The following is a 27,665-nucleotide window of genomic DNA, read 5'->3' on the forward strand; positions in this document are numbered from 1 at the left end:
GACTGAATTTCAATATGATTACAAAGTAATGACACCGTTTTTGTGTGACAAATGATGTAACTAAAAATGAAAAAAGCCACTTGGGTTCCTTCAGATTTATGCCCTTACACTTTGTGGCACACTTTTCAGATGTGGTTTGGAAACTGGTATCTCTCTGAGAAATATTTAGGTGTCTATGACTAAAAGAACAGTGTGCACTAGAAAGTGAATGAAAGAAAGAGCACCATAGAATGCTACTTCTAGAACTCTTGACTACTGTAGAGTTCCATAAACTAGAGGAAATTAATAAAGAGTAATAACTGATATTTGCTGACATAGGTCATCTGAATGTGTAGCTAGCTAAGCTGTAATTTATTGAGCCCTCTCCTGAATTGTAAATAAAGGCAGAGGTACAGCTGGTTGACATTGTAAAGCATGAGACTGCTAACTCACTAAATTATTAAAATATGTACCATAGAGCAGGCTTTCTCAAACTGTTTTATAGTGTGAACCACATCTTATTCTAGAGATTCTTATGGACATTTCTTCATTAGCAAGCAGACCACCTTCTTCCAAATTTAGGTCCCTTAACATCCCTGTAAAAAAAAAATAAAAAAATGCAACAATAGATTACATTAAAAAAAATGAGGGAACTATTTAAGGCAGCTTAGCAGCTAGAAACCCAGCACCATGTGAACAGCTAACTCCCCAAAGGCCCCTTTTTGAAAACCTTTTCCTCAAATAAAAGTCTATTACTAAAGATATTCCTGAGCTTTTATCACAATGAAAACAGTTGGTTTAAAAGAATAAATGAATTACAAAAGGGTAAAAATTTCAAAAGCAGCTAATTCCCATTTTCAGGAGTCAGTCATATGGAAAGTCAATGTGACTAGGCTCCTAAATGCCTAAATCTTTCTTGAAAATTGGACTTAGGCTCCTAAGTTTAGGTAAAATTGTCAAAAGTGCCTGATAGTTTGATCTTGTAATTAACAATTGTTTTATAATGCGCACAAAAAAAAAACAGAGTTAAGATTTGTAATTACTGACTTATGGATGCTTTAGAATGCAATCTTAATGTTTCTTCACATAGTTTTAAAATGAACTATTACAGTATATGAGAAGTAAAGTGCGTAAAATGCATATTGCAGTGTCTTTGGTACCACCATGTTAAAAAAATGTGTGATTCTGCATTTTAGAAAAATAAATAATTATCAGTGATCCTAAAGATGTATAGAGATTCTGGGAACACAGAAATAATCTGTTTTTCATCCTGAAAATACAGTAGAATCTTAGGGTTACGAATACCTTGGGAATGGGGGTTGTTCATAACTCTGAACAAAACATTCTGGTTGCTCTTTCAAAAGTTTACAACTGAACATTAATTTAATACAGCTTTGAAACTTTACTGTGCAAAAGAAAAATGCTGCTTTCCCTTTTTTAAAAATAGTTTACATTTAACACAGTACTGTACTGTATTTGCCTTTTTTGGTCTCTGCTGCTGCCAGATTGTGTACTTCCAGTTCCAAATGAGATGTGTGGTTAACTGGTCAGTTCATAACTCTGGTGTTCATAACTGTGAAGTTCTACTGTAAATTTTTCTGAAAGTTATTTCATGGATTTGACTCTTTTTACTGTTACGTTTTATGTAGAGTGGATGAGCTTACGTGCTTTCACAGTAGATCATCCTCACTTTAAAATCATTACTCTGTCATAACTAGAAGACTTTTTTGCTTTAAGTTGTTTCATACCAGTGTTTCAATTATAAAAATAGATTGGAAGTGTAGAGCTCAGAGCTCATAAATCAGAATTGAGTAGACTTCATTATTTAGTAGTTGCAAGGAACATTTTTGAAGTCTTATCTCAGAAAGACAAGTTTTAGAATGTCTAATAGAGCCTTTATTTTTCCAGCACTTCAGGTTAAGCTTTTTCTTATTTCAAAGCATACTTTTCCAGATGGCTTGTTTCCTGCATTGAAGAGGCTTATTAATAAATCAAGCTTTTTTCCCTTTTCCCACTCACAATATTCTTCACAGAAAAAAGGGGAGAACTGCTTCTTGAGTAGAAATTGGCCAAGTACTTACTATATCTGACATTTGCAGAATGTCCCCTTTGGTCAACTAGCAAATGTTAAGACATCACTGAGTTTTGGTGTCTAAATCATTGTTCTTTCCCATCTATTAAGACCGCTATTAGGACCATAAAAAGAGAGAGGAAAAATGAACAGCATGTTTCATTGCTAACCATTAACTCACTGATATTGCTTTGGTAATTGTACTGTGACAACCTGAGGCAGGAGCAAGAGGAATGAAAGGTGGTCACCTTTGAAAAGCCTGTTCTCTTTTAGTTTTGTGTGTACTTGTAGTTGTTTCCACCCTACACTGTTGACTCCCATATTCCAGAAACATTGTTCCATTACCTGATTAGTGAGTTGGTTTCCCAAGCACTTTTGCCTCCCTATGTAAATGATAAAGTACTTAATCTTTGGCCTTAGCAGCAGCTGTGAAGAGTTGTGCAATCATGGGTCGAGATGGTCCTTTTCCTCTACTCATGAAGAGGTGGCCGTGTTAAATCTATGGCCACTCTTCATAGTCCTGGGGTGGATTTGCAAACTCTCTAACTCGACCGGTATATATGGTGATCCTAGCACAGGAAGGTGTGTCCTGGGGAATACTACACATGCACATTTTTCCTCCTTAAAGGCTCCCTTCTGGTGCACTCTCTGTAAACTATGAAGAGGCTGAATGATGCAACATGCTTAATAGACAACTGTCATTGCTCGGACAGCTGCAAAATGGAGATGGGGTGGGAGGTACTTGGTGTAAAACAATCCCATTCTTAATACCTTTTACAAAGACATATTTTATATATATGTATATAAACCATTTCCTGCTGAGAAGCTAAGGCTCCACACAAATAATTTAAAATAGGTCCGTAATAGGTAACTAGTTTTTTGAATTGGAATGCTTCATCTGTAGTACACTAGATCAGATTTGGCCCAGTTCAATAGTAACAAAGTTACCACCTTGTGCCTGTTCCTCAATCTACTTGTATTTGAGATACGGTGATCATCTTTTGAGTTCCTTGCAGACATATACTCCAAGTGGACATGGTACCAAATTACCACCAAAGTAACACCTTTGTTGTTAGTTGCAGCAGAGATCCCAAGGGTGAAATGGGCATGCAGACTGAATTACCTCTCTTTCTGGGGAAATGTGCATTGCCACTGGATAGCTATATCTATTCCTAGGGCAAATTACATGACTGTATTCTTTAAGGGCTGTCAGTCCAGCACATTTCAGGAGCTCTACATTCATGTGTACACAAAAATGAAATGTCAATATGATGATTAAAACATCACAAAATATGCATTCTAAACCCAATAAAATATATTCGATACCGACTTTCCCAACAAAAGTGAGCACTGATGCGCTCGTTCTCTCTGTCTCTTGTGTTGAAATTATTTGGTGCCCAGTGTAACTTTCAGGCAGTGGTTGAATGTATGTAAAAATAACTTACGACCAATTATTCATAGGTAGTTTTTGAAAAACTGGAATTTTATTACTTGTACAGTTCATACTGTAAGATAAACAGATGACCCTATTTATGAGCTGAAACCAAAGGAGTTCCTCTTTCAAAACCCCATTTCCCCCACAGAACCACCATCCTATGCTCCCAACAATAAATTTGTAATGTATCAGACTCTTTTTTTTGTAATATAACCTTGAAAAAATAGGTTTCAGAGTAACAGCCGTGTTAGTCTGTATTCGCAAAAAGAAAAGGAGGACTTGTGGCACAGTAATTGCATGTTAAATTAGAACAAAATATATATTTTTTGTTTTGGTTTAATACATTTTATACAGCCTATTTCAGTTCATGAATTTTTCTCAGTCACTTTTGGCTCCTGGAAGAACTTTAAAGCAAGGACCTTTTTTTCCAGCATAACTTTATTTTTGTAATGAAATATTGCCATATATGGAATAGCTAGTGTATTGTAGTGGCTATGGAAACAAGATTAGAGCAGTACATCCCTCTTTGTTATTCTCAGGAGAAACATAATAAGATTTCATTTTTTCCTATAAAAATGAAAAGCTGATTAGACAACCTAATCAAAATGAAATGAACGAATGTGTGATTCAGTACTACATTGCTTTTAGGTAGCGAATATTGAACAGAAAAGTACTTGGCCTTGTACTTTTTGAAATAGGTTTTGTTCTTTTCATTCATTAAACTGCTGTGAGATGGCATCTGCAACATTCATAAAATTTGAAAGCATCTTTACTGACGCTTACATTGTTATAACAGTAACTGCTGTGGTCTTGTGGTTGGAAGAGGATGGGGGTGTTAAATTATGTTTCTGGACTTGCTATTTACTAGCTGTAACTTTGGACAACTCATTTGAGGCCTGTGGAGATCAGTAGATCAGGCAATTAGTCTGTTTATCCGTCCCTTAGTGTTACCTCATCTGTAAAAAGAGTAATATTTTTCTACCTTACAGAACTGTTTAAGCTTCCTTAATATTTGCAATGTGCTCTCTGGTGCTGTCCAAGTGCAAATAATTTTTTCTGTGATCTTATTTTATATTACCATAGCTCCCAAAAGCTCCAGTTGTGGTGAGGGCATCATTGTGCTGTATACTCTACCTAGTAGACTGTAAACTCTTCAGGTAGGGAATATTTTTTGTTAAATTTAAAACAATGGGGCCTCCTAGATGCTATCATAATACAAATAATAAATAACATATAGCAAGATTCAGTCACTGCTCTGAAACATTTACAATCTAATCGTAGCTGTAACAAACAGAGGGGTAGGAGAGAGGGGACATGGAATATTTTGTTTTTTTGTTTTGTATTATGGCTAGTAGGCCTGTTTAGTTGGTGGTTTGGATAAATTTTGCAAGTCAAACGTCTGTCTCGGAGAAGTAGTGAGGCAGACAGAGAGAAGATAGCTCTTTTCTAATGTCTATTTTAATGGATACAATTAGAGTCCTTAGCTTATTTTAAAACTATTGCCACTGGGATTTAAGAGAGAATCTCAGTGGAAAATAATGCCCTTCCCTGCATTATAAATACATAACCAGAGCTTTTTTTCCTTTACTCTTAATTTCCTTTTTCTTTTTACTGCATTAAACTACCATGTTGCAACATTATAGCTGACACTTTAAACTCACAAAAGTCAGGGAATTCAAATGTATCGTTCTCCCAACAGCCATAACTCAGTTATATTGCACATTATACTGGTAGTAAAAATGTACACTTTAAGATAGTAACTTTTATGTATATTCCTCTGTTTTTGCTCTCAACTTTCCCAAATATTCCTGCTGGGCTGAAACTGTCCCTGCTTGTTTTCAGCTTCAAGATGAATGTTTACTAGATACTTTGAATGAAATCCATTCAGCTGCTTGAGGTGGGGACAGGAATACCTTCTTAATAATTCAAAAAATAAACTTTAAAACTTCATAATTCCAATGTGTCAAGTTATCATTGATAGGTAGGTAAATGGTAGGCTTAAATTTAAAATAATGTTATAGACCGTTACATTTGCTTTTCAGAATGAAACCATTCTACTTAACCTGTTTTTTAGTTATCGCCTGCAGCACTGTAGAGTTTCAAAACTCTCCTTGCCGCACCATGTTTTGTGTGTGTGTGTGTGTGTGTATAAATGGTGCTATTTAAAGCATATAGAGTTTTGCAAAAGTGTCCAAAGAGTGCCAGAGCTAAGGTTCTTTGTCTCTGTTTTGTCTACTGTTTTTAATAATAAAAAAAGGAAGGAAAAGTGAATGTGTTAAAGTCTTCTCTAGAAATAATATATTGACCTGGTAGAACTGCTTGAATGGCCCCATGATGCAGAGAGCTGAGCCAGTAGGAATTTTATTCTCCTGGTCAGGTCACCCAAGCCAGCCAGGTTGAAGGGTAGAAACCAGACAAAAATTAGTCTCCTGGTCCTCCAACCCTTTGGGGATTGGGCATGATGGTGACAACCTAATTCCATAAAACACTTTTGTTATGGAAACAGAAGAACAAATAAGACACTAAATACTGATCCTTACCCTCAAATGGACAGCATGATGGATATCGGCCAAACTCTTCTGACAGGATGCTGTTACCCTGAACATCTCACTGCTGCAGGCTCGTTCCAAACTTCAGGTTAGTTTTTGAAATGTGAGGACTGTTACAGATTGGGAAGTCAGCCCAAGAAATGGAAAATTACAATGTAGACATCCTTCGTATGAGTGAGTGCAGGTGGCCAGGTGCAAATAAAATCAAAATGAAAAACAGAAATAAATCTGATTCGCTCTGGGGCGCCAGATGGAAGAATAGAAGAAGTTGCATTGATCTTGAAATCTACCACATAAAGAACCATTTTAGACTTGGAACTGGTTAATGGCAGCAATATACAAGCAAGATTTCAAACACACTATATACACGTGATGGTTATTCTGTGCTGTGCCCCAAAGAACGTATATGATGAGGAAGATGAAGACACTTTCAGTAACATTCTTCAGGATCTCATCAGCAAAGGCCCACAACATGATTTTTATAGTAGAATTATACGAATTCTGTAGTTGGGATAGTCATGGCATGATGGACATAATGGATCACCTAACAACACTGGTAAGCATATTCTTGAATTATGTCACTTGAAACATTTTGTTGTTGGAGAAACACACTTTTCTCATAAAGAGATAAAAAAAAAAACATTGATTTTTAGAAATGCAGTCAGGTGATATCGAATAGATGATTTTGGTGTACAAAGGTAGTTTTAGTAGTCACTTCAACACATTTGCATATACAGAAGCACATATTTATGAAGTGATTATCAATGTATTGCTATCATGAAATAAAATTGGGGAAATTGCCTCTAAAGATGAATATCTTTAAACCCGAGGACGAACAAATAAGGAATGATTTCTAATTTTACTTTCAAAAAAGCTGTCAAATGTGGCTGAAGTAGTCTTTGATGTAGAAAAAGCATGGAAGCCATTCGAAAACCTTATATTAAGATGGCAAAGACTGTCCTTGGATTTAACAAAGCTAGGAAAGAAGAATGGATTTTTAAGGCCAGGTGGGACACTGTTGCAGAAAGAAAGAAACAGGTTAAATCTACGTAATGTCTTAGGGCCAAAAGAGTGTAAATAACAAAAGAAGGAATATAGGGATAAAGATAAACCAATAAAAATATCAGCCAGGGAGGATAAAAGAGCATTTATTGATAGGCATTGGTAATAGGAATGGCAGCAATGAAAGATTTTTTCAAACCACTAAATGACTTGTTTCAGATTTTAGCCATAGCAGAGAAGATCCAGTAAAAGATAAACAAGGGAAAATCCTTTACTACCTTGGAGGAACAAAACGAAAGATGGATAGAGCATTTCCATAATATCCTTAACAGGCCTCCACCAGAGATAGCATTCAGCTTTGGTAATGTAGAGAAGATGGCAGAGCTTGATGTTTGCTGTCAGGAAATTATCCTGGATGAACTGAAAGCAGACATTCATGGATTGAGAACAGTAAATCACCAGGTGAAGATAAAATCATAACAGAACTGCTTAAGGCAAGTATAGAGGACAACCTGAAAATCCTATTATCCCTGATATACGAGAAGGGACATGCCCCTAGAGGAATGGAAAAGGGATTATAATCAGCTCCTCAAAAAGGTAGATTTGAGTGATTTTGAAACAACTAGTTTGGTATTGTGCTGCTTTCAGTCCCAGGGAAAGTCTTCTGTGTAAGCACCCTAAATAGACATAGAGATGCCATAGGTAGCACACTACAACAAGCTGATTTTCATCCAAATCAATATTGTGTGGATCAGGTGTTCCACCTTCCATAATATTGTGAAGAAAAACAATGAATGGCAAGTGCCAATAGTCCTGAATGTTGTAGTTTTTCGAAAGACATTAGTGTAGATGGAGAATCTTTTTAGCAGATGATACAAATCTATGGTATCCCCAACAAAATAATTCAATAAACAGTCAATAAACCAGGAGCTAATGGACTGGTTAATGTTACCAGTCAATGGTAACTGGCATTGGTGTCAGGCAGAATTGTATCTTGTCTCCTATATTGTTTGGAGTCACTATTGACTTTATGTGACAGAGTATCAGTAAGGAAAGGGGTATTGTAGGAGTAGTAGGCGAGCTTGGAGAATTACATTCTGCAGACAACATCTGTCTTACAAATAAATCAGTCAAAGATATGCAGAGAAACAGAGATGTTCTCTCAAATTCTCTCGAGCAAATAGGTCTTGTTATCAATAAATCAGATGGAAGTTATGAAAATTTACCTACCAATAACTTTACTCACTTAAAAGGTGAAGCCTTGAAAACTGTTAATAAGTAGTAGTATGTCTCATGATACCAGTGTTTGCGTATTTGATATAAAGTCCAGAATAGGTAAAGCAAGTGTTGTATTTTGAAAACTCAATACAGCATGGAAGTCCAATGCGATCAGCAAAAACACCAAACTTAAGATCTTTAGAAGCAACATCCCAAGTGTCTGCCTATAGGGGCAGAATCCTAGAAAATAAATCCATCCATTGGCAATTGAAAAATTTACAGTACAGGTTCATGGATAAAATATGTAAAATGGACTGATAGGATAAGTAATTAAGAGACCTAGAATGGGCACAACTGCCTACAACAAAACAAGCAAGTATGAAAGGATGGATGGATGTGGGACATCTTTCAAGAATGTCTGATAGTAGGCTTCCTATATGAGCATTGCTGAGTGAACACCGAGAAAAAGGCAGAGGCGCTGACCTAGAGGCACACTCTCAGCTGAAGTGGCATTATTACATATGAATATAAAAGACTTGGAAAAATGAGCTTAGGATAGCGATGGTTGGTGCCATCCGACTTCTGTTTTATGCACCTGATGGTGTGGGAAGGATTATAATGATACATTATAAGAAGTTATTTCTACCAATACATTTTGTCTTCATTCAGTGACATTGCAGTCCATTGTCTATGGATTGTGACTCTATTGAGTAGAAAGTTCAGAGTTTTTATTTGCACTCAACTTGTTTTTGTGATGAAAGGAAAAACAAAGTATGCAAGTTAAAGGAGTATGTGGAGAGGGGTGGGGGAGGGGTGTTCAGAGGAGCTAAATGTAATTAAAAGCATATGTTAAAACAATATTAAGGTTGTAAAAATGAACACATCCAGGAAATGCAAAAGATAAATATCTGATGGGAATGTTAATTTGTCTGTATTGCACATATAGTCACATTTTTGTTTTCTGGCTAGGCAGTTGTGCGTGTAGTCTTTAATATATATGGTGTGCAATATAGTCAGGTTACTTTCCCTATTATTACCATTGTATGGTTGAACTGGTGAGAGGCTGCAGGGCAAGAGCCATTTGTTTTACGTTTTCTCTGTTTTCTGTGTTCATGTTGTCAGATTTAATACTGCAGTAACCCAAGTTGTACGTGTTTGTGTTTGTTGAATGAAAAAAGCTGAAATCTTACATATACTCGAGGACAAAATTGAAGTTGCTGTGGGAATCGTCTCTCTTGAATTTCTTAATTCTTATGCTTTAATATTAACATTGTGAAGTTAACACTTTTTCTGTGTGGTAGGGGTGTTACGATGAATCTTCTGGAATGTGTCCTTTCAGTTTTTATATTGTTGCCACTGTGCTAGGATTCCTGCTGTGTCCTTATCGACCAAGCACCACTTCCTCCTCCATACACTTAAAATTTACTACTTAAGCAGTCTCTCAATTCTTCTCATCAATAATACTGACATTCTCTCCATTTTGAATGTTGATCTGTCTTAGGTCTGGTCTACAGTACAAGTTTATGTTGGATTTAGCAGCGTTAAATTAAATTAACCCTGCACCCGTCCACACAACAAAACCATTTTTTTTTACATAAAGGGCTCTTAAAACCGATTTCTGTACTCCTCCCCAACAAGGAGATTAGTGCTGAAATCGATATCACCATTTCGAATTAGGGTTAGTGTGGATGCAATTCGAAGGTATGGGCCTCTGGGAGCTATCCCACAGTGCATCATTGTGACTGTTCTGGACAGCACTCTGAACTCAGATGCACTGGCCAAGTGTACAGGAAAAGCCCCAGGAACTTTTGAATCTCATTTCCTGTTTGGCCAGGCAGGCTCATCAGCACAGGTGACCATGTAGAGCTCATCAGCACAGGTGACCGTGCAGTCCCAGAATCGAAAAAGAGCTCCAGCATGGACCGAATGGGAAGTACTGGATCTGATTTCTGTATGGAGAGAGGAATCCATGCTATCAGAACTGCGTTCCAAAAGACGAAATGCCAAAACATTTCAAAAAATCTCAGAGTCCATGAGGGACAGACGACAGCAGGGACGCAACACAGTGTCGCGTGAAACTTAAGGAGCTCAGACAAGCGTACCAGAAAACCAAAGAATCAAACGGACGCTCCGGGACAGAACCCCAGACATGCCGCTTCTACGCTGAGCTGCATGCAGTTCTAGGGGGGGCCGCCACCACTACCCCACTCCTGTCTGTGGACTCCAATGATGGGGTACTCTCTGCCATGCCTGAGGATTTTGCGGATGGGGAAGATGAGGAGGAGGACGACTCTGAGGAGAGCACACAGTACACCGTTCTCCCCGACAGCCAGGATCTTTTTATCACCCTGACTGAAATACCCTCCCAACCCAACCAAGCTGGAAAAGGGACCTCTGGTGAGTGTACCTTTTAAAATATAATACATGTTATAAAAACAAGCTTTTTTTAATGATTAAGTAGCCCTGAGGACTTGGGATGCATTCTTGGCCCGTACAGCTACTGGAAAAGTCTGTTAACGTGTCTGGGGATGGAGGGGAAATCCTCCAGGGACATCTCCATGAAGTTCTCCTGGAGGTACTCTAAAAGCCTTTTCAGAAGGTTTCTGGGGAGAGCAGCCTTATTCCCTCCTCCATGGTAGGACACTTTACCACGCCATGCTAGTAGCAAGTAATCTGGTATCATTGCATGACAAAGCTTGGCAGCGTATGGTCCTGGTGTTTGCTGGCATTCAAGCAACATCCGTTCTTTATCTCTCTATGTTGTCCTCAGGAGAGTGATATTGTTCATGGTAACCTGGTTGAAATAGGGGAATTTAATTAAGGGGACATTCAGGTGCCCGTTCCTACTGGGCTGTTTGCCTGTGGTTGAAAAGAAATCCTCCCCGCAGTTGGCCATTGGTGCTGAGCTATTCGCATTTGGCTAGCAGGAATCTTCCCTGATACCAGCCACGCGGGGGGGTGAGGGGTAAAGCAATCATCCCAGAGAATTGGATTTGAGGGTGGGTTAGTTTGGTTTCTGCTGCTGCACGTTAACAGAAAAAACGCAGCACTAAATGGCCAATGCAACGTGCTTTGCTTGGTATGGGAGAGGAGGGCGCTGCTGTTATGAAGGTTGCAGAAGCCGAAAGACTATGGCTTACCCTGGCCGAATTCTGTTGCCCGGCACTGCGTGTGTGATCTCTAACACCAAAGCCGCAGGCACTCAACATAAGATGCAAAATGCGACCTTGTACCAAAATCACATGTGCTATGTAATGTGAATAGTGTTGTTCACCGTGAAAGAGTATAGCCATTGTTCTGTAAAATGTATCTTTTTAAATACTTCACTCCCTTTTTTTCCTCCAGCAGCTGCAAATGTTTCAAGCCTCCCTCCTCCGTCCCAAAGGCTATCTCGGATAAGGCGGCGAAAAAAACGTATGCGCGATTAAATGTTCTCTGAGCTCATGCAGTCGTCCGGCACTAACAGCTCAGCAGGATGTGTAGAGGGACACAATAGCGGAGTACAGGAAAGTGGCTGATGAACGTGAGGAGAGGTGGCGGCAGGAAGATCAGAGGAGGCATGATGCAACGCTAGGGCTACTGCGGGATCAAATGGACATGCTCCGGCATCTGGTGGAGGTTCATGAACAGCAGCAGGATCACAGACTGCCGCTGCAGCTCCTGTTTAACCGCCCTCCATCCTCCCCAAGTTCCATAGCCTCCTCACCCAGACGCCCAAGAACGTGGGGGAGGAGGCTCCGGGCCCCCAACCACTCCACCCCAGTGGACAGCCCAAGCAACAGAAGGCTGTCATTCAACAAGTTTTAAAGTGGCCTTTTCTTTCTCTCCTACGCTCCTCCCACACCCCAACTGGGCTACCTTGTGAGTTATCTCCCTATTTTTATAATCAATTAATAAAGAATACATGTTTTTTAAATGATAGTGACTTTATTTCCTTTGCAAGCAAGCTGTGATCGAAGTGGGGAGGGAGGGTGGCTTACAGGGAATTTAGAGGCAATCAAGGGGGCGGGTTTTCATCAAGGAGAAACAAACAGAAGTGTCACACAGTACCCTGGCCAGTCATGAAAGTGGTTTTCAAAGCTTCTCTGATGCACAGCGCTTCTAGCTGTGCTCTTCTAACTGCCCTGGTGTCTGGCTGTGTGTATTCAGCGGCCAGGTGATTTGCCTCAACCTCTCACCCCGCCATAAACGTCTCCCCCTTACTCTCACAGATATTGTGGAACGCACAGCAAGCAGTAATAACAATGGGAATATTGGTTTTGCTGAGGTCTGAGCGAGTCAGTAAACTGTGCCAGCGACCTTTTAAATGTCCAAATGCACATTTTACCACCATTCTGCACTTGCTCAGCATATAGTTGAACAGCTCCTTACTACTATCCAAGGTGCCTGTGTTCGGCTTCATGAGCCATGGCATTAAGGGGTAGGCTGGGCCCCAAGGATAACTATAGGCATTTCAACATCCCCAACAGTTATTTTTTGGTCTGGGAAGTAAATCCCTTCCTGCAGCCGTTTAAACAGTCCAGAGTTCCTGAAGATGTGAGCGTCATGGACCTTTCCCGGCCATCCCACGTTGATGTTGGTGAAACGTCGCTTGTGATCCACCAGTGCTTGCAGCACCGTTGAAAAGTACCCCTTGCGGTTTATGTACTGGCTGCCCTGGTGGTCCGGTCCCAAGATGCTATCAAAGGTAGTGCCTCTGGGAAATGTGCAGGTCATACTAGATGGCTTTGCTGCAATGGGATTCCCTAACTGTGGGAGCGCTACAGATGGAACGCATATCCCTATCTTGGGATGAAAAGACCTTTCTATTTTTCTTGTTTAGAGTTATATTGAAGCTTAAAAATCCTCAGTGCTTGAATCCTACAATTAAAAAATGCCTTTTTTCTTAAATGCCACATCTGACTTAGTGAGACAAGTGGTGAGGTATTATCTGTTTTTGGATCGACTTCTTTTCGTCCACTAAAGAGACATATTTTTGAGCTATACAGAGCTCTTCTTCAGCTCTGGAAAAGGTATTCAAAGTATCACAGCTAAATACAAGGTGGAATAGATTGTTAAGCATAAGTAAGGCTATCAGTTTGTCCTGGAGGTCACCAATTTTGTGATTTTTTTTTTTTTTTTTTGGTGACCTCTGTGACTTCAGGGCTCGGACTGCCAGCCCTGGTGGGCGGGGCTCAGGCGGCCGTGAATTCTTGTTTGTTGCCTGCGACCTGCCTATGACTTTTACTAAAAACAACCGTGACAAAATCTTAAAAACTTTCTGCGAGAGAAGTGTCATTTTCAAAGGGTCTGTCTTTAGTTTCCACAGCAGAAATTTTGAAGCAGCAGTTACACTGAAAGCTGCAAGCAGCTGAGATGCTATTATTTTAAATGTTGATTATTTTCATTTGGGTTAATCATTCCATAATGTTTCCTTTTGAGTAGGGTGGCTTAAAGAAGTGGCACTTGCTGTGCTTTAGGATAGTAAGGCACTTGAATGTATTGCCCCCTCTCTCTCTTGGTCTCCTTCTCTAGAAAATTGTGAGTATTGAACACACTACTTTCTTATCGTCTCTCGGGCAACGTGACCCCTCCCCTTTTTTTTTTCCTGTCAGTTTATTAGATAAATTGAAAGTTTAGAATGGATGTAGTTACAGTCACCCAAAGTGCCTTGGCTGTGTCTGTCACTCTTAAAGAAAACCAGATGGCCAATTATAACTACTGGAAAGCTGGCTGAGGGGAGCTTTTTCCCAAATTAAAAATAAAGCACAAACAATATATACAAATATTGTAAATATACACCATGAATTTCAGAAAGATCATTCTTTTCTTATTATGTCCTCTTCTTTGGGTGAAGAGGACCTCACACATAATGAAGCTGTGTTTTAGGGCCTAATCCTGAGAACCTGCAAGTGGCACTGACATTGCATCCTGTCCTTTCATTTCCTTCTATGGCAGTTACAGGTGCTCAGTATTTTAGGATTTGATCATAAAAGCAGACATGGAATAATGTAGTTTTGTAACCCCTGTAATAAAGATAAAACGAATGCCTGACTTAATATTATAAGGTCAGTAAATTGTTTTATCTAGTCTACGATATTTATAATTAATTAGTATTCAAAGAAAAGTATGTGACGAAACGGTAGGAAAACAGAGATGTAATACTATATTTCAGATTTGATAACTTTCCGACATTTTCAAATGTAAAACATGGATATGCATTAAATGTATGTGATTGCAGCAGAACAAATGACTTTCTAAGTACTCCCATTGCAAATTTTTATATTATGTCCTCAGTATAGAATGCAAACTGGAGTTTTTTCCAAATTAAATGCAAATAAGGTGAGTCAGAATTCTCACATTAGTGGCGCTTTGATGGTACATGGATGGAAGACTTTGTGAGAACTGTACCATATTTTGTGCATCCAACATCTTCCACAAATAGCTTTCTCATCTCTAGCATATCGATACCTTGCCTTTTTAATCTGTGTTCATTATATTGGATAGTCAGAACCAATACTTAGTACAGCAAACCTTCCAGATACAAAAAGCTTTGGAGCAAAACAGTGTTTCAGATGGTAAGAGAGACTCCGATTAAAAAAAAAAAAATACAGTGAATATGTAATAATGACATTGTGAAGTTCCATGTTTTTTGTGTCACAGTGTTTCTGGATCAGATGTTCAGAGTTTACAGGGAGAAGGTATTTCCTAAACTGTCAGCTCTACAAACTCAATCTGACATTTGAGAATCCTATAGACACACACACATTGTACACAGTACTTACAGGAAAAAAGCTTAGAGTATAAAGTCACCATGGGCAAAAAGAAAGAATTGAACTCTGTCCTTAAAACTGACTAATACCTTACCTTTTACAAAACATGTCTATGAGAAAAATAAACCCACAGCTTGAATACCTGCAATAAGTAGGGTATGGAACTTACAATAAAACAGGTAGTCTTTTGTCAAAGCAGAGAATTATAAGACCGGTTGAACTACGGTAAACAAAAGAGTGAAAAGGGCTATACTGAGAAAAATGAAACCCTTTAGAAGAAAAAGATCATGAGTTGAGTGCCTTCCTAGTCTGTCAATTGATTGGACTCTGATTGAATTCGGAGTGTATTGAAGTAAGTAGGAACTTCAGTAACGTACCAAGAGGAAAAAAAAAATCAAATAGTGTGTTTTTGCTCTTTGGAAGAAGCAGTTTAATTAGCAAGAAGATTATATGAAGTGTTGCAAACAAATGTCAGTGTGTAATATACAAATGCTAAGCATTACCTGATTTTAATCTGTTGATTTCATTGTAGGTATTGGGTATACAATACCACACTTAAGATTTTTCCTATGTGAGTCAACCTGGCACTATTCCATTGAGACTATTAGTGTCTGGTTGCTCCTGGCAATTGATGATGGCCTAAGAAGGGTATTGATGTGTGCATGATTCTTTGGCAAGCAGAACTTTCCCGATCTCTGCCAATCTTGACTGCTAAGTTCATTTGGCAGGAGGAGATGGAAGACTTTGTTTAGGTCTTTGGTGTCTGGGTAAACTACTGTCTCTATAATTGATCTTCCTTTATAAAAATCTTGGAGAAATTTTTTAAAGGGCATTATTTTTCTAAAATGTGTTGGAGCTATTTAATAAAATGACCTCCTTGAGCTTTTTGAGAAGTGTGCTAGTGTTCATAACAATGAAATCCTTACATGTTCTAAATTCAGAATTCTGCACTCTATATCTGTGTTTTGGAACAGCTAATTGTACTTCATTCATGTGTTATTTTTGCATCTTATTTGTTTGTATGGTACAATCTGTGGGCATGGTGCTTTACACATAAGACAGGTCCTTTCTGAGAAACTTGTTTTCTGAATTATACATGGTACAGCTAGGGATAACAGTAAACAATAGATTCATCCCTGAAATAAATGTTAAAATAGAAAGGTAAAGTAAAAATGGAAACTATCCCACTGTTGTCTGGATAAGATTAACCTTCACTGTATCAGAAAGGTCACACATACAGAACTGAAGTACAGGATGTCATAATGAATGAATTTCCCACTACTAACAGATATGTACATATTGAGGCAGTTGTGCTGTCCCTTGTTTTTCCAGCTCTCAGTCACAAATTCCTATGATAAAACCAGATACAGAAAATGTTCTGAAGTGGCTCAGTAGGATTACTCTGAGCTGCTTTTAAGGGCACACAAAAATAAAATGGCGCATGCTGTGCAACTGCATGGGAGTTGCTGTGAATCAATAAGTAGCACAGATGGTTTCTGGACAAATATCTCCTTGACATAGTGTAATAATACAAGTTACTTATTTGGGAAATGGGCCACATCACTGTTCAGAAACTATGGTAAATGATGTTATTAATGACCTATTTTTAGTATGAAAGCACCCACAGGCCACAAACTTGACTGGGCCCCATTAATCCTGGGTGCTGTGCAAACAAAGTTCCTTTCCCAAAGACCTTACAAACTAAGTTAAAGAGGCAGCACATGGGTGCAGTGAGCAGTGGGAGGGGATGGAGGAGAGAAGACAAAGGCGATGGGAAAGAGAACATGTTCATTACATAGTTCAACTATGTGCAGTGTTTGCAGATTATAGGTGTTTTGATACGTCAAACTATCTTGAGAGATTAGAGAGCTCGTTGCTGAAAGAAAGCAGGCTTTTCTTGTTTTTGGCATCATTATAGATGGAGATATTGTTATGGGAACTCAAAGCTTTGTACTTGAGGGTTTTTGATTGACATTTATACTTTGTTATATATCTAATAATCAGATTACGTCTGACTAGTTAAGCAATAGTTTCATGTTTTCTGTCCATTGAAAGAAATAGATCAAAAATTACGGCCCTTGGAAGTGATGGAAGTAAAAATAATGACTAATCTGTGGAATGAGTGCTCCTTTTACATCTTCTGAAGTTTAACGCCATGCTAATGTATTACCACTGCATTACCCATAGGTTCGCTCTTTTGAGCTCTCATGCTGATTCTGTTCCATATCTGGAAGGATATCACATCACTTTGACAGGTCTTTTCTGTTACTTTAAATCTGTGCCTTAGCATTTTGATTAAACTGAAAGAGAGTTTATTAGATGAGCCATCATTAAACCGTAAGGAAATTCATGGGGAGCTCCAGCTGGCAGCATATATAGCAAAGTAAATTGTATTCAGTACTCTGGACTATAAAATAAGTTATAAGTGTGTGCATATCTGTCTTGCATCTGTCTTGCATCTGGCTCCTATATTGGATTTTTATGGGAACCTGCCCTAACTCCACATTACATAGCTCTACATTCTAATTCTGAAATTGACTAGGTACTGATAAATACCATGTTGAGGACAACATAGCAGTAATAAAATATACTGGCTTTTTTTTTTTTTTTTTTTTTTTGACCACTGTCTAAATTCTTAGGGACAGTCATATGTTGATTACATTTGTGCCTATTATAAGAAAATGTCAACCATTTTCCTTTTCTGATTTAATACTAGCTGGATGTCAGTTGATTTTTATTGTGTAAATATTAAAGGGAATCAGGGTGGATTTGATTTAAATCACTAGTCAGGAAGACTTGATTTATTCATGGTTTTCTACATAAAAGTGCATTCTTGTTGGTTGTTATAACCTTAATACAGACTCTTCACAAATCAGAGATAAATGTTGGTTTCATTTGTAGAAGGTACACACTACACATTTTTAAACCGTGATTTATTTTGAAAACTTTTCAGATTAGTTTTACAGCTATATCAGAAAATGAATAATTGTTTGGTTATTTCATTTACCAAAGGTAATTGAAGCAGATATTTATGAAATCATTGGGAAGTGAACTATCTCCAATTCAATAGGTTAATCATTAATATTTGGAGGATTTTCTTGCCATGCTGTATTAGGAGGAGAACATCACCAGACAGACATTTAAATTGTTTTATTTTACTAAAACAACAACGTTAAGTATTCTTGATTTTTTTCTTCAACAAACATAATATTTTAACAAAAAAGCATATGCCCCTCCCTTCTCACATTTATCTCCAGACTACTTCTCCTTGTTCAGATCTATTCCATCCTCAGCAATCTTCTATTCATTGAACTTTTTGAAACTTTGCACTTTTAGATTGACTCTGTGTACACAAATTTGCAGAGGGACAATAGAGTTGCAGTCTGTTATTTCTCACTTCTATATATTATTTATTTTAAACCATTTTTGCCGTTAACAAGCATGTTACCTCTGGAGACACAAATCCACAGTTTGAGAACTGAAAAACTGAACATCTCTGATGGTATCTTCTAGACTGAGCACAGAGTCCCTTTGGATAGATAGAAAGATTAACCTAAATAATCTATACAGAAGCCTGTGGAACCCCATAAGATTGAGTCCCTAATCCATGGACTATTGGAACTCATTTACAAAACTTTTCTTAAACATTACATGAATATATTTTCATGCTATAGAATTAGAATTTTTATCCCTATTCCATGATGAGATATCTTTGAGCGATAAGGTATCTTAATTAAAACGATCTTTAGACAAGTGTTTTTCCTTCAAAAAGCATTTTATCAAAAAAATCTGATTTAAATAAAAAAAATCAGATTTTTTTTTTAAATCCTTGATTTTTGTCGACCCGGAAAGGAATAACTATCACACATGTTAGTTCTGAGTTGTCAGCTCCCTCGCAAGTGTCATAGAACCACTCGCTGGCTGACTCTAGTATGTGAGCCACCCTAGTGTGTGAGCCAAGTTCGTGTCAGCAGATTCTGCTCTTTACCAGCAGCATATTGCTGTGTGAAGGAGTGGTCACCACTGAGACATCATGGGAGCGGGGGACTTAATGAGGCCTTGTGAATGTGTGTGTCTTCTATGTGGTTTTATCCAGGGTGTGTGATACTATGTAGTCTAAGCCAGGGTAAAGCACACAAAATATGTGAGAAAGGCCCATACGTGTGTGTTATCCATATATGGCCTGATTCAGTGCACACTGAAGTCAGTGAGAGTACCTTCATTAACTTTAGTGGACGTTGGTTCAGGCCTATAGAGAAAAGTCTGTATAATAAAGGTGAATTGGTGAGAGAGGACCATTTCAATATCATGTATTCCTCTGTTAACATCCAACTCATTAGTAAGAATATAATAAAACATTTGAAAAAACTGATTATAGAGACGTGTACAGAGTTTCTACTGCATTTGTCCCATGGTCATTACAACTACACCAGTTAAAACTTGACACGATCTTGTGGTGCTCCATTTGGGTCATTTTGAAAAGCTCTAATAATGCAGAGAGTAAAAAGTCTGGGTTCTCCAGAATTGGGAGAGAGGACATAGATAATCATATTAATGTTTATCCTTTTTTGGTGTTCAGGTGAAGGCTAGAGAGCTGGTGAGGTGATTGAATGAAGGGAAAGGGTTTCTTTCTGTCTGTAAACATACACATTTTTGTGTGTGAGTGAGAGATTCTTAAAGTGCTCCTTTCAAGAAAATTCTAGGCTGAGGCTGAAATTCCATATTTACTTACATAACCCAGGCTTGATATTTTTGTGGATAGCACCTCTTCTATTTCTATGTTTTTTGTGGTGGAACTTTTTGTTGCCCAACTTCCTTTTACTTCGTTTCAGTGGGTATTGGACACCTAGCTCCCATAAGCAATTTTGGAAATCCCCCCCCCCCCCCCCCCTTAGACTTGTTTTGCACTCATCTCTCTAGGAAATGTGTGTGTTCAGAATTGCAAAACAAGTCAGTCAAAACAGAAATTGCAAGATTTTTGGTACTTATTTTATAGTTTATTCACGAACATGCTTTAGAGAGGTCTCTTTATTGTCTGCTGTGGGAAAGGAAAAAGAGGGATGGGGAAAGGTGGCCCTTTGGGACTTCGGCCACTCCAAATGGCACTAGGGTGGTGTTTCTTTAGCAAGAATGAAGGTTTTTTTTTTTTTTTTTTTTGTAGGCCATAGTGTTCAATACAGAGATGCAGTGAGTTAATATGAAAAAGGGCTTTTGTCTGTTTTTAACCAGGGTCATAATATTATTTAAATGTCAGCTTGTAAGTATGAACAATTGCAGCAGTCATTTCTGCATCATATGCTAAAGTTCTTCTTGGAGGCAATGCTGCTTTTCTATTCTTCATAGAATTAAGGAAGAAAAACAACAACAACACTGCTTCTCAACCAAGGAAAGAAAAGCCTGGCAAATCTGAACAGAGTGAAATACAGTTTTTGTCCCCTGAACTGTTCTTATTACAGTTGAAATTACAGGCCATAGTGTGATGTTGGACAAGCTATTCCACATGGACTCCCTATCTGCACATTTCTTTTCAAGTGCCTAAAAATCAGAAAGTGTTGCTTTGCATGGCACATTAGTTTTTAAAAAACTTGACATATACCTAAGGGGGAAAAATGAATGAATGAAAGAAGAAACTTCCTGTACATGATGCAATTGTTCAGTATTTAACGGAGCATGCTCTGCTTTAAAATGCCCTGAATACCTGTTCCTCTTGTGAGCACTTTAAATTGTCCTACTTAATTTAGACAGCATGATTTTCTCCTTTCTTGGAGCAGTGTCAGTATGAATTTCTTGGTGCAGCAAGAACAAATCAAACACACTCTAATTTTTAAATGGAGGGGAAGGAAATATTTATTATAATTTTCAGTTGGAGAAGCCATGTGGTTTATAAGAGAGGAAAGATATGGGTCTTGGATGTGATGGTATCAGCCTTCTGAAAGGAAATGTGGAGTACAGTAATTCAGTGTCTTAGAGTATGTCTACGCTACCTGCTAGATCGGCAGGCAGCGATCGATCCAGTGTGGATTGATTTATCTCGTCTAGTCTAGACGCCATAAATTGACTCACGAGCATTCTGCCATCGACTCCTGTACTCCACCACCACGAGAGTCAGACAGAGTCGACAGGGGAGCGGCAGCAGTCGACTCACCGTAGTGAAGACACCGCAGTGAGTAGATCTAAGTACGTCGACTTCAGCTACGTTATTCACGTAGCTGAAGTTGCGTAACTTAGATTCCCCCCCCCACCCCAGTGTAGACCAGAGCTTAGATTGGGTGGGTGCTTTCATGTCCTTGTTAAAATATAAGAAAATTTTAACAGCTTTTTTCAGTGTATGTTGGAAGCTAATCTGTATTGAAAGTACTTGGAAAAAGGAGGCACATCATTCATACAGACGCAATAATATGATTGACATTAGGTTACTTAAGGAGAAATTTTGCAAGTTTTGAGCTATTTACTGCAAACCACTAATGCTAATGAAATGTTCAAGCTGAGATACCACACACTCAAGAGAGAAAATTCCAAAAATTAAGGTTTGCTTTGTTAGCCGTGTTTCATGGCAAATATATTTTACACCAATATTTGTCAACTTCGATGGACTGTTTTTATTAAAATTTGATAATGCTGACTTTGATTTCTCTGCACTGGAACTAATGTTCATGGTGTGTGCAACATTATCTCATGTTGAATGTCTGCTTAACATGCTCAGTGTCTGCTGCTCAGTGTCTGCTTAACATGCTCTGTTCTGTTTCATTAAGAAATACGATTTTAAGAAGTTCAGCTCTATTAACAACTTATCTTGGCCTGTGATGAAGAATACAAGATTTTCAAATTGATGAATAGAAACAAGATTCTAACTGCTAACATTTTTTTGAGTTGATGTGGTCAAGGATGATATTAAACTCCTATTTGAAAAGGCTTTTACCTTTAAACCATAACACAAGTTATAACAGTAAAAATGAGAAGTTTGTTTAGCATTAGGATTCTTGGAGACATCGAGTTAAAACACCTTGTAATTGTTAATGTACCAGAAGCTGGGAGTGGGTGACGGGATGGATCGCTTGATGATTACCTGTTCTGTTCTGATGATTACCTTTTGAGGCCACTGTCGGAAGACAGGATACTAGTCTAGATGGACCTTTAGTCTGACCCAGTGTGGCAGTTTTTATGTTCTTATTCAACCTATACTGCAGCTTCCTGGCTGAGTTCTGAAACAAAATGTTTTCCCACTTTTTGTTATAGTTCCTTTCTCCTATACTAACCAGCACCAGCTGTTAGGGCTAGCCTTATCCCTCCACCAGTGAAGGAGGAGACACATTTCTGTCAGTCAGCGAGGCTAGAAGTTTGAGCACTAAAGTGAAGGAGAAGGAGCAGCCTTGTTTGGCATCACCATGGAGACTACTGTGGTTTTTTAAAAATACATAGTACTTCTCAGGATTTGATGTTTTAATTTAGGTGGAAGGTGATGCTCATTTTAAAGGTGTGGGAAATGGAAACATAGTATTTGAGACTTACCTAAAGTTGCGCAGACTGGCATAGAACATAGGTCTTGACTCCACTTTCTGTGCTCTAATCATTAGAGCTGGTGCTTCCGCCTATATTTTCTTCCTTTTGATCTTTGTGACCTGCAGATCCTTCCTTAACACTTTGTTGCTGATTTTTCCAATGAAGGGTCTAATTTTGGATAGTTATGATTGTCCTTGGTGCCACCAACACTGTTGGAAGCATCACAGTGGGGAAGGAGGGACATGTGGCCGTTTTGGAGACATGTGCCTGGGTGGTGAAAGTGAGTGAGGGTGTTCCACTTAGATAACACATGTAGTGCCTATTGCTAAATGTGATAGTTAATTAAATTTTCAGGTCACTTTTCATCAGTTTATTTGCATTATGCTTTTAGAATTGATTTGTGCATCAGAACATATCATTTTGCTTTTTAAGCTACTGAGGAAAGGAGTCATAAATATCCATTGCTACTGTTGCTGTCCTTGAAGGGATGAGAAATTTATATTAGCCTTTAATTTGCAATAAAGAGGTCGTGCCTGTAAGGCTTGCATCAGTATTATGGTATTGAATTATCAGGATCATGTTAAAATGAGTAAGGCATTGTACGCTTTATTGCTCTAATTTGTTGAAAATTTAAAACCATGCCTATGTGCACAGTTTTCTCGTCTCCTGTGCTTTGGTTTCTGTTTAGAATGGCTAAACAAAATTTTCCAGCTTTTTTTGGTGTTTAAACACTTAACAAATACTAGGAAGATGAAGGATAAAAAACATAATTGTTTTTAGTCATAACTTTTTTGTTTTTAGTCATAACTTTTGTTTTTCTTAATCTACATTATATACAAGAAATTCAAATTCCATTTTCAGATGATTCTCACTACAGCATTTAGTAAATATTCACTATGGATGTTTGTAGGCAGAAACCCATGTCTAACTTAATTGAGAAAATCAATACAGCAAGGTATATTTTATCTGTGTTCAGTACAAGGATTTGTTTACAGGTCTGTAAAGATTCCTGTTCTTTTTTTTAAGCTAAAGATCCTGTCTCACTCTTTACTATTCATTTCAAGCTTCTGTGATATAAATGTTCTTGTTAAATATCCTTAGTGTGAAAGCAAAGGAAGCCCAAACCTATAATTTTGCTATTTTTTTTTTTACAAATTAGAAAATTCTAAGATATTAAATTGTCAAAAATAACATGAGCAATATCTATTGTCCATGAAATAGCTCTCAAATATCCTGTAAGTAGCATACAGACTTTCCAAGTTAGGTGTGCACAATTATTCTCATGCCTCTCTATGCCCAGTTTATGCAACAGATACCTGTTAGCAGTTGATCCTGCCAATTGAATGGTAGCCCATAATATAGACTGAATCCAAATACTTTGCTGTACTATCTATTCAGTTAACAGAATGTTTTTGCCAATCCATATTTTTTCAAAATGTTTGTATAAAATTTCCATTGTGTTTTGTAATAGTTGTAGGCAGGATGTGTTGATGATTCTTCCCTGGAATGAACAGAAGCATCGGGAAGAGGACTGGTGTGAAAACCCACAGTGCAAGTAAGTATAGCGTGTGTGTGTGTGTGTGTGTGTGTGTGTGTGTGTGTGCATTAAAAAGAACAGTCTGAGAGGTTGCCAATATAAGGTTGATGAAATTCATGACTAAAATATTTGTCTTTACTATTTATGCCTAAGTTGGTAGAAAATTAAAAGCTCATGTAACAAAAATATATTAAAAACAACAACACTATGTTAATGCAGTGTTAAACCTGACATTTTAATTACATAAAAGTAGAGAAACTATACGTTCAGGGACTCATAACAATATTAACTCTTCATCTTTGTGCACATTGATTTTTAACGGTATGTGTAACAGCCTCAGATGAGCTTCCCTTGCTGGAACCTCACCAGGCTGTTGTGTTTGGAGCCACACACTGGGCCAGTGTCTGGATAGGCTTCAGTCAATCTTTGGCTCTGGCCTCTCTAGATCACTTACTGAGTGCTGATTCTCTATCTGGTGTCCCTTTTGGAAGTGGGACCCTGTGGCCTACCTGCCTCAGGACCAGTGTTAGCTCCCATCCACGATATCTCTATCTTTAGCATGCCTTTCTCAGAGTTCCACCGTAGTGGGCACCCTGGTTTATAATTAACCCCTTCAGGGACACGTGGTAGTTGAAGAAAATAGACTTTGTAAAAGGATTTCTAAAGCAATCACTCTTCACTTTAGACAGCCCAAGAGATATACTGATCCATGCGAAATAAGGAAACCTTTACAAAATTTCGTGTGTCACTTGCCTCACTACTCTTGAGCATTCTGAGGATTTGCATTCTGATTCTGGTCTCTTCTTCCTCTCTAAAATGGCTGCTAGAGAATGTTTGTTCTATAGCTTTCAAGTCCCCTCTGTCGGGGGACCCCTGGTTGGATTCAAAACTCCTGTAAAGTGATCAGTCTCTTGTCCATCTGTATATACTTTTGTAACTTTTTGTCTGCTCTTCTCAGAATGATATTTGAACCAGTTCTTCAAGATGAAGATGAATTCTTGTATGAAGGACAACCTGAGTTATTAAAGTACAGAACTACTAAGCTTTCGATAGACCTGGTTTCTGACTGGTATTGGAATAGGACACAGGAGATTGAAAACTATGCTATGCAGGTAAGAACAGCAGCCCAGAAATAGTAATTGTTGGCACAGATGCAAGCATTTTATTGCTTCTTGAAGCTAATTAAGCTGTGTCAAAAGTAGGCGATATCAAACCGTCTGAACTGAGTATTGGTTGTGATAGCAGACGCTGATGTAAAATGCTGGCCTATTGAGGTCGTTAGGGCACTTGCCATGGAATTAAGTATGGATTCACAGATTTTTATTTTTCATATGTACACGTATAGGGAAAGAAAACTATTTTGCTGCCAAATAATAATTTTAGATGGCCCAAATTACTCTCTCAATTTAGAGATTCAATTTAGAGTGTGTTTCCTGAATTCAAACCTGTTTAAGGTTTACTCAGGTGAGTTGTGATTCATTCATGGGGGTGGATGGGGGAATCTCATAAATTTCCTTCAGCCTATCTGTTCCTGGGCTCTAGGAAATAGCAAAACTTTTCCAGCCGTGAAGAGCATTTTCCCTTCTGCTACATATTTTATGCTCATGTTTTCTAAAGGAAGAAGTGTTGAATAGTGAGTGGCTTAAGCAGGGAACTCAGCTGTGATGTCAGGCCAGCTTGCTGTGTGAATTTGGGCGAGTCATACAACCTGTCCGTACCCTAGTTTCCCCACATCTTTAAAATGTGTAAAGCACTTTGAGATCCTTGGATGAATGGTGCCATGAGAGTGGAAGGTGTTACTATTAATGTTATGACATGCTCTTTCCCTGACTGTAGTTTTGAGAATCCTCTGTGGAATGTCACAGATAATTGCAGTTCGCTTATGGTTTAACAACATAGAAATGTTTAAAATACTCCTGTGTCTATTAATTAGTAATTTTAGGTACTTCCTTTTCCAGATCAACCTGAGCTCTTATTTCTTTATATTCCTGTGTTAATTGATCCTCCCAGTTTCATAGGTGCTTCATAAAATGCTTAATCTTTTCAGATACCCTCATTGTAGACCCTTTCTTTTAATGACTAAAATAACAGTAAAAGATAACGTTTCTAGTTGCCTACTGAATTAAAATCCTTAACTAATAAAAAGATTAATCTCCCCTTGCATTTTAAAAAAAGATATAGGGAATATTTTTGTTTTAGTGCCCAGAAATGCCTTTGGAAATCATTTACATTGGCCTCGAAAAATGTTATGGTGGTTGGTTGTATTCAATGAGGTTTTCATATGATATACAGCTCTGTGTGTTACACTGGAGCACAGTTTCATTTAACGTGTCAGTAATTTAATCGGTTTTTGGAAGTTTGTTTTTAGTCCAGTAAGTATTTGCAAAGGCGACAGATTCACAGATGATACTAGAAAAGACAGATTAGAATGAATGTTCAGAAAATATGTGGGTGTACTATTAAAAACAAAATACAATATTATTACTGTTTGATTTTTTTCTGTACTCAACTTGTTTACTTTAACCCATTTACTTGCAGTCATCTGCCTTTTAGTAACATTTCATCTGCCTGTATATCCATCACATTTTGATATCATATGTAGAGTATTTGTACTAATAAATCTCCCGTTATCTTTTAATCTCACACCCTCATTTCCAAACACCTCCTTTCAGTATTCAAAAGTTAGTTGACTGTACCTTTTTATTGGCCTTTTCACCACTCTTATCTAAGATGTTTCCTATCTGCTGTGCTTGTGAGGAATAAGCTAGTTAGCAGAGATGAGGCGCAAATATTTTGTTTCTATGTCATAATCTCTCCACTAGTTGCAAGTGCTGGGTTGTCCTCATTTTGCTTATCCATGTCAGGCAGCTGAAGTCTTGCTGCCTTGGAACTCTGTCCATTCAGCAGGAGATGGCTTCTGCAAGACGTGGGGGGAAATTATGGTAGTTTGATTTGTAGCTTGTTTGGGAATCCTGTAGTTCTTCCATTTCATTTCCCTGTCTGCTCCCCCACTCCTTCCCCTGCCCAACCTCCAAAAAACTGACCAACAATATACGTGCTGTCTCAAACAATAGCAAAGCCAGGAATTGTGAATCCTATTAAGGCAAAAAGGTGCTCCTTTATGAAGCTTCTCTCCCAGCTTCTGCAGACTGTGTAGCCTGCTCATAGCCTACTGAACAATGACTGACTGAAAGGGATTCATTCTCTCAGGCTGGATTGAGCCTCCCACTGCTATGGGGCACTGCAAGAGCACTGCTATGCTATGCAGATACTTGTCAAAGCAGACAACTGTCAGTTGCAAATGAAATCACTCCCTATTCAAGGATTTCTCTGGGGTCAGTGCAAAAGGGCAAGATCTAGGAAGAATCTGAGTGTTTCTTTGAATGTGTTTAAATGGGTTGTCATTAACTTGGGGAAACAACTGGTATTCTTTCTGCCTTGCGGGAGGAGTCACTTCAGTTTAGTGGGTATCACTTTTATGATTGATCCCTACCCCCCACCTTTTCTCAGGTGTGGATTAAAGGCTAGCCTCTCCTATCCTAACTCTTCAAAGACAGAGCAGACCCTTACTCAGATGGATCAATGGCTCCCTTTAAAAGGTTTGTGTTGGGGATGAGGTGAG

General features: G+C 38.2%; 1 protein-coding gene across 4 annotated transcripts in view; it reads left to right on the forward strand.

The window, feature by feature from the left end:
* The window catches only part of NBAS (NBAS subunit of NRZ tethering complex), a 406,507-nt gene that overhangs the window by 95,310 nt on the left and 283,532 nt on the right, over positions 1-27,665 (forward strand). For all 4 annotated transcript variants that reach the window (XR_012157919.1, XM_073335981.1, XM_073335983.1 and 1 more), the window contains exons 22-23: positions 23,978-24,061; positions 25,002-25,155. Coding sequence is in view for 3 of the 4 variants with exons in the window: in XM_073335981.1 (XP_073192082.1) it covers positions 23,978-24,061; positions 25,002-25,155 (238 nt within the window). In the remaining variant the exon portion in view is untranslated. The remainder of the gene's footprint in view (positions 1-23,977; positions 24,062-25,001; positions 25,156-27,665) is intronic.

The sequence above is a fragment of the Lepidochelys kempii genome, chromosome 3 (assembly GCF_965140265.1).
Source record: "Lepidochelys kempii isolate rLepKem1 chromosome 3, rLepKem1.hap2, whole genome shotgun sequence".
NCBI lineage: Eukaryota > Metazoa > Chordata > Testudines > Cheloniidae > Lepidochelys > Lepidochelys kempii.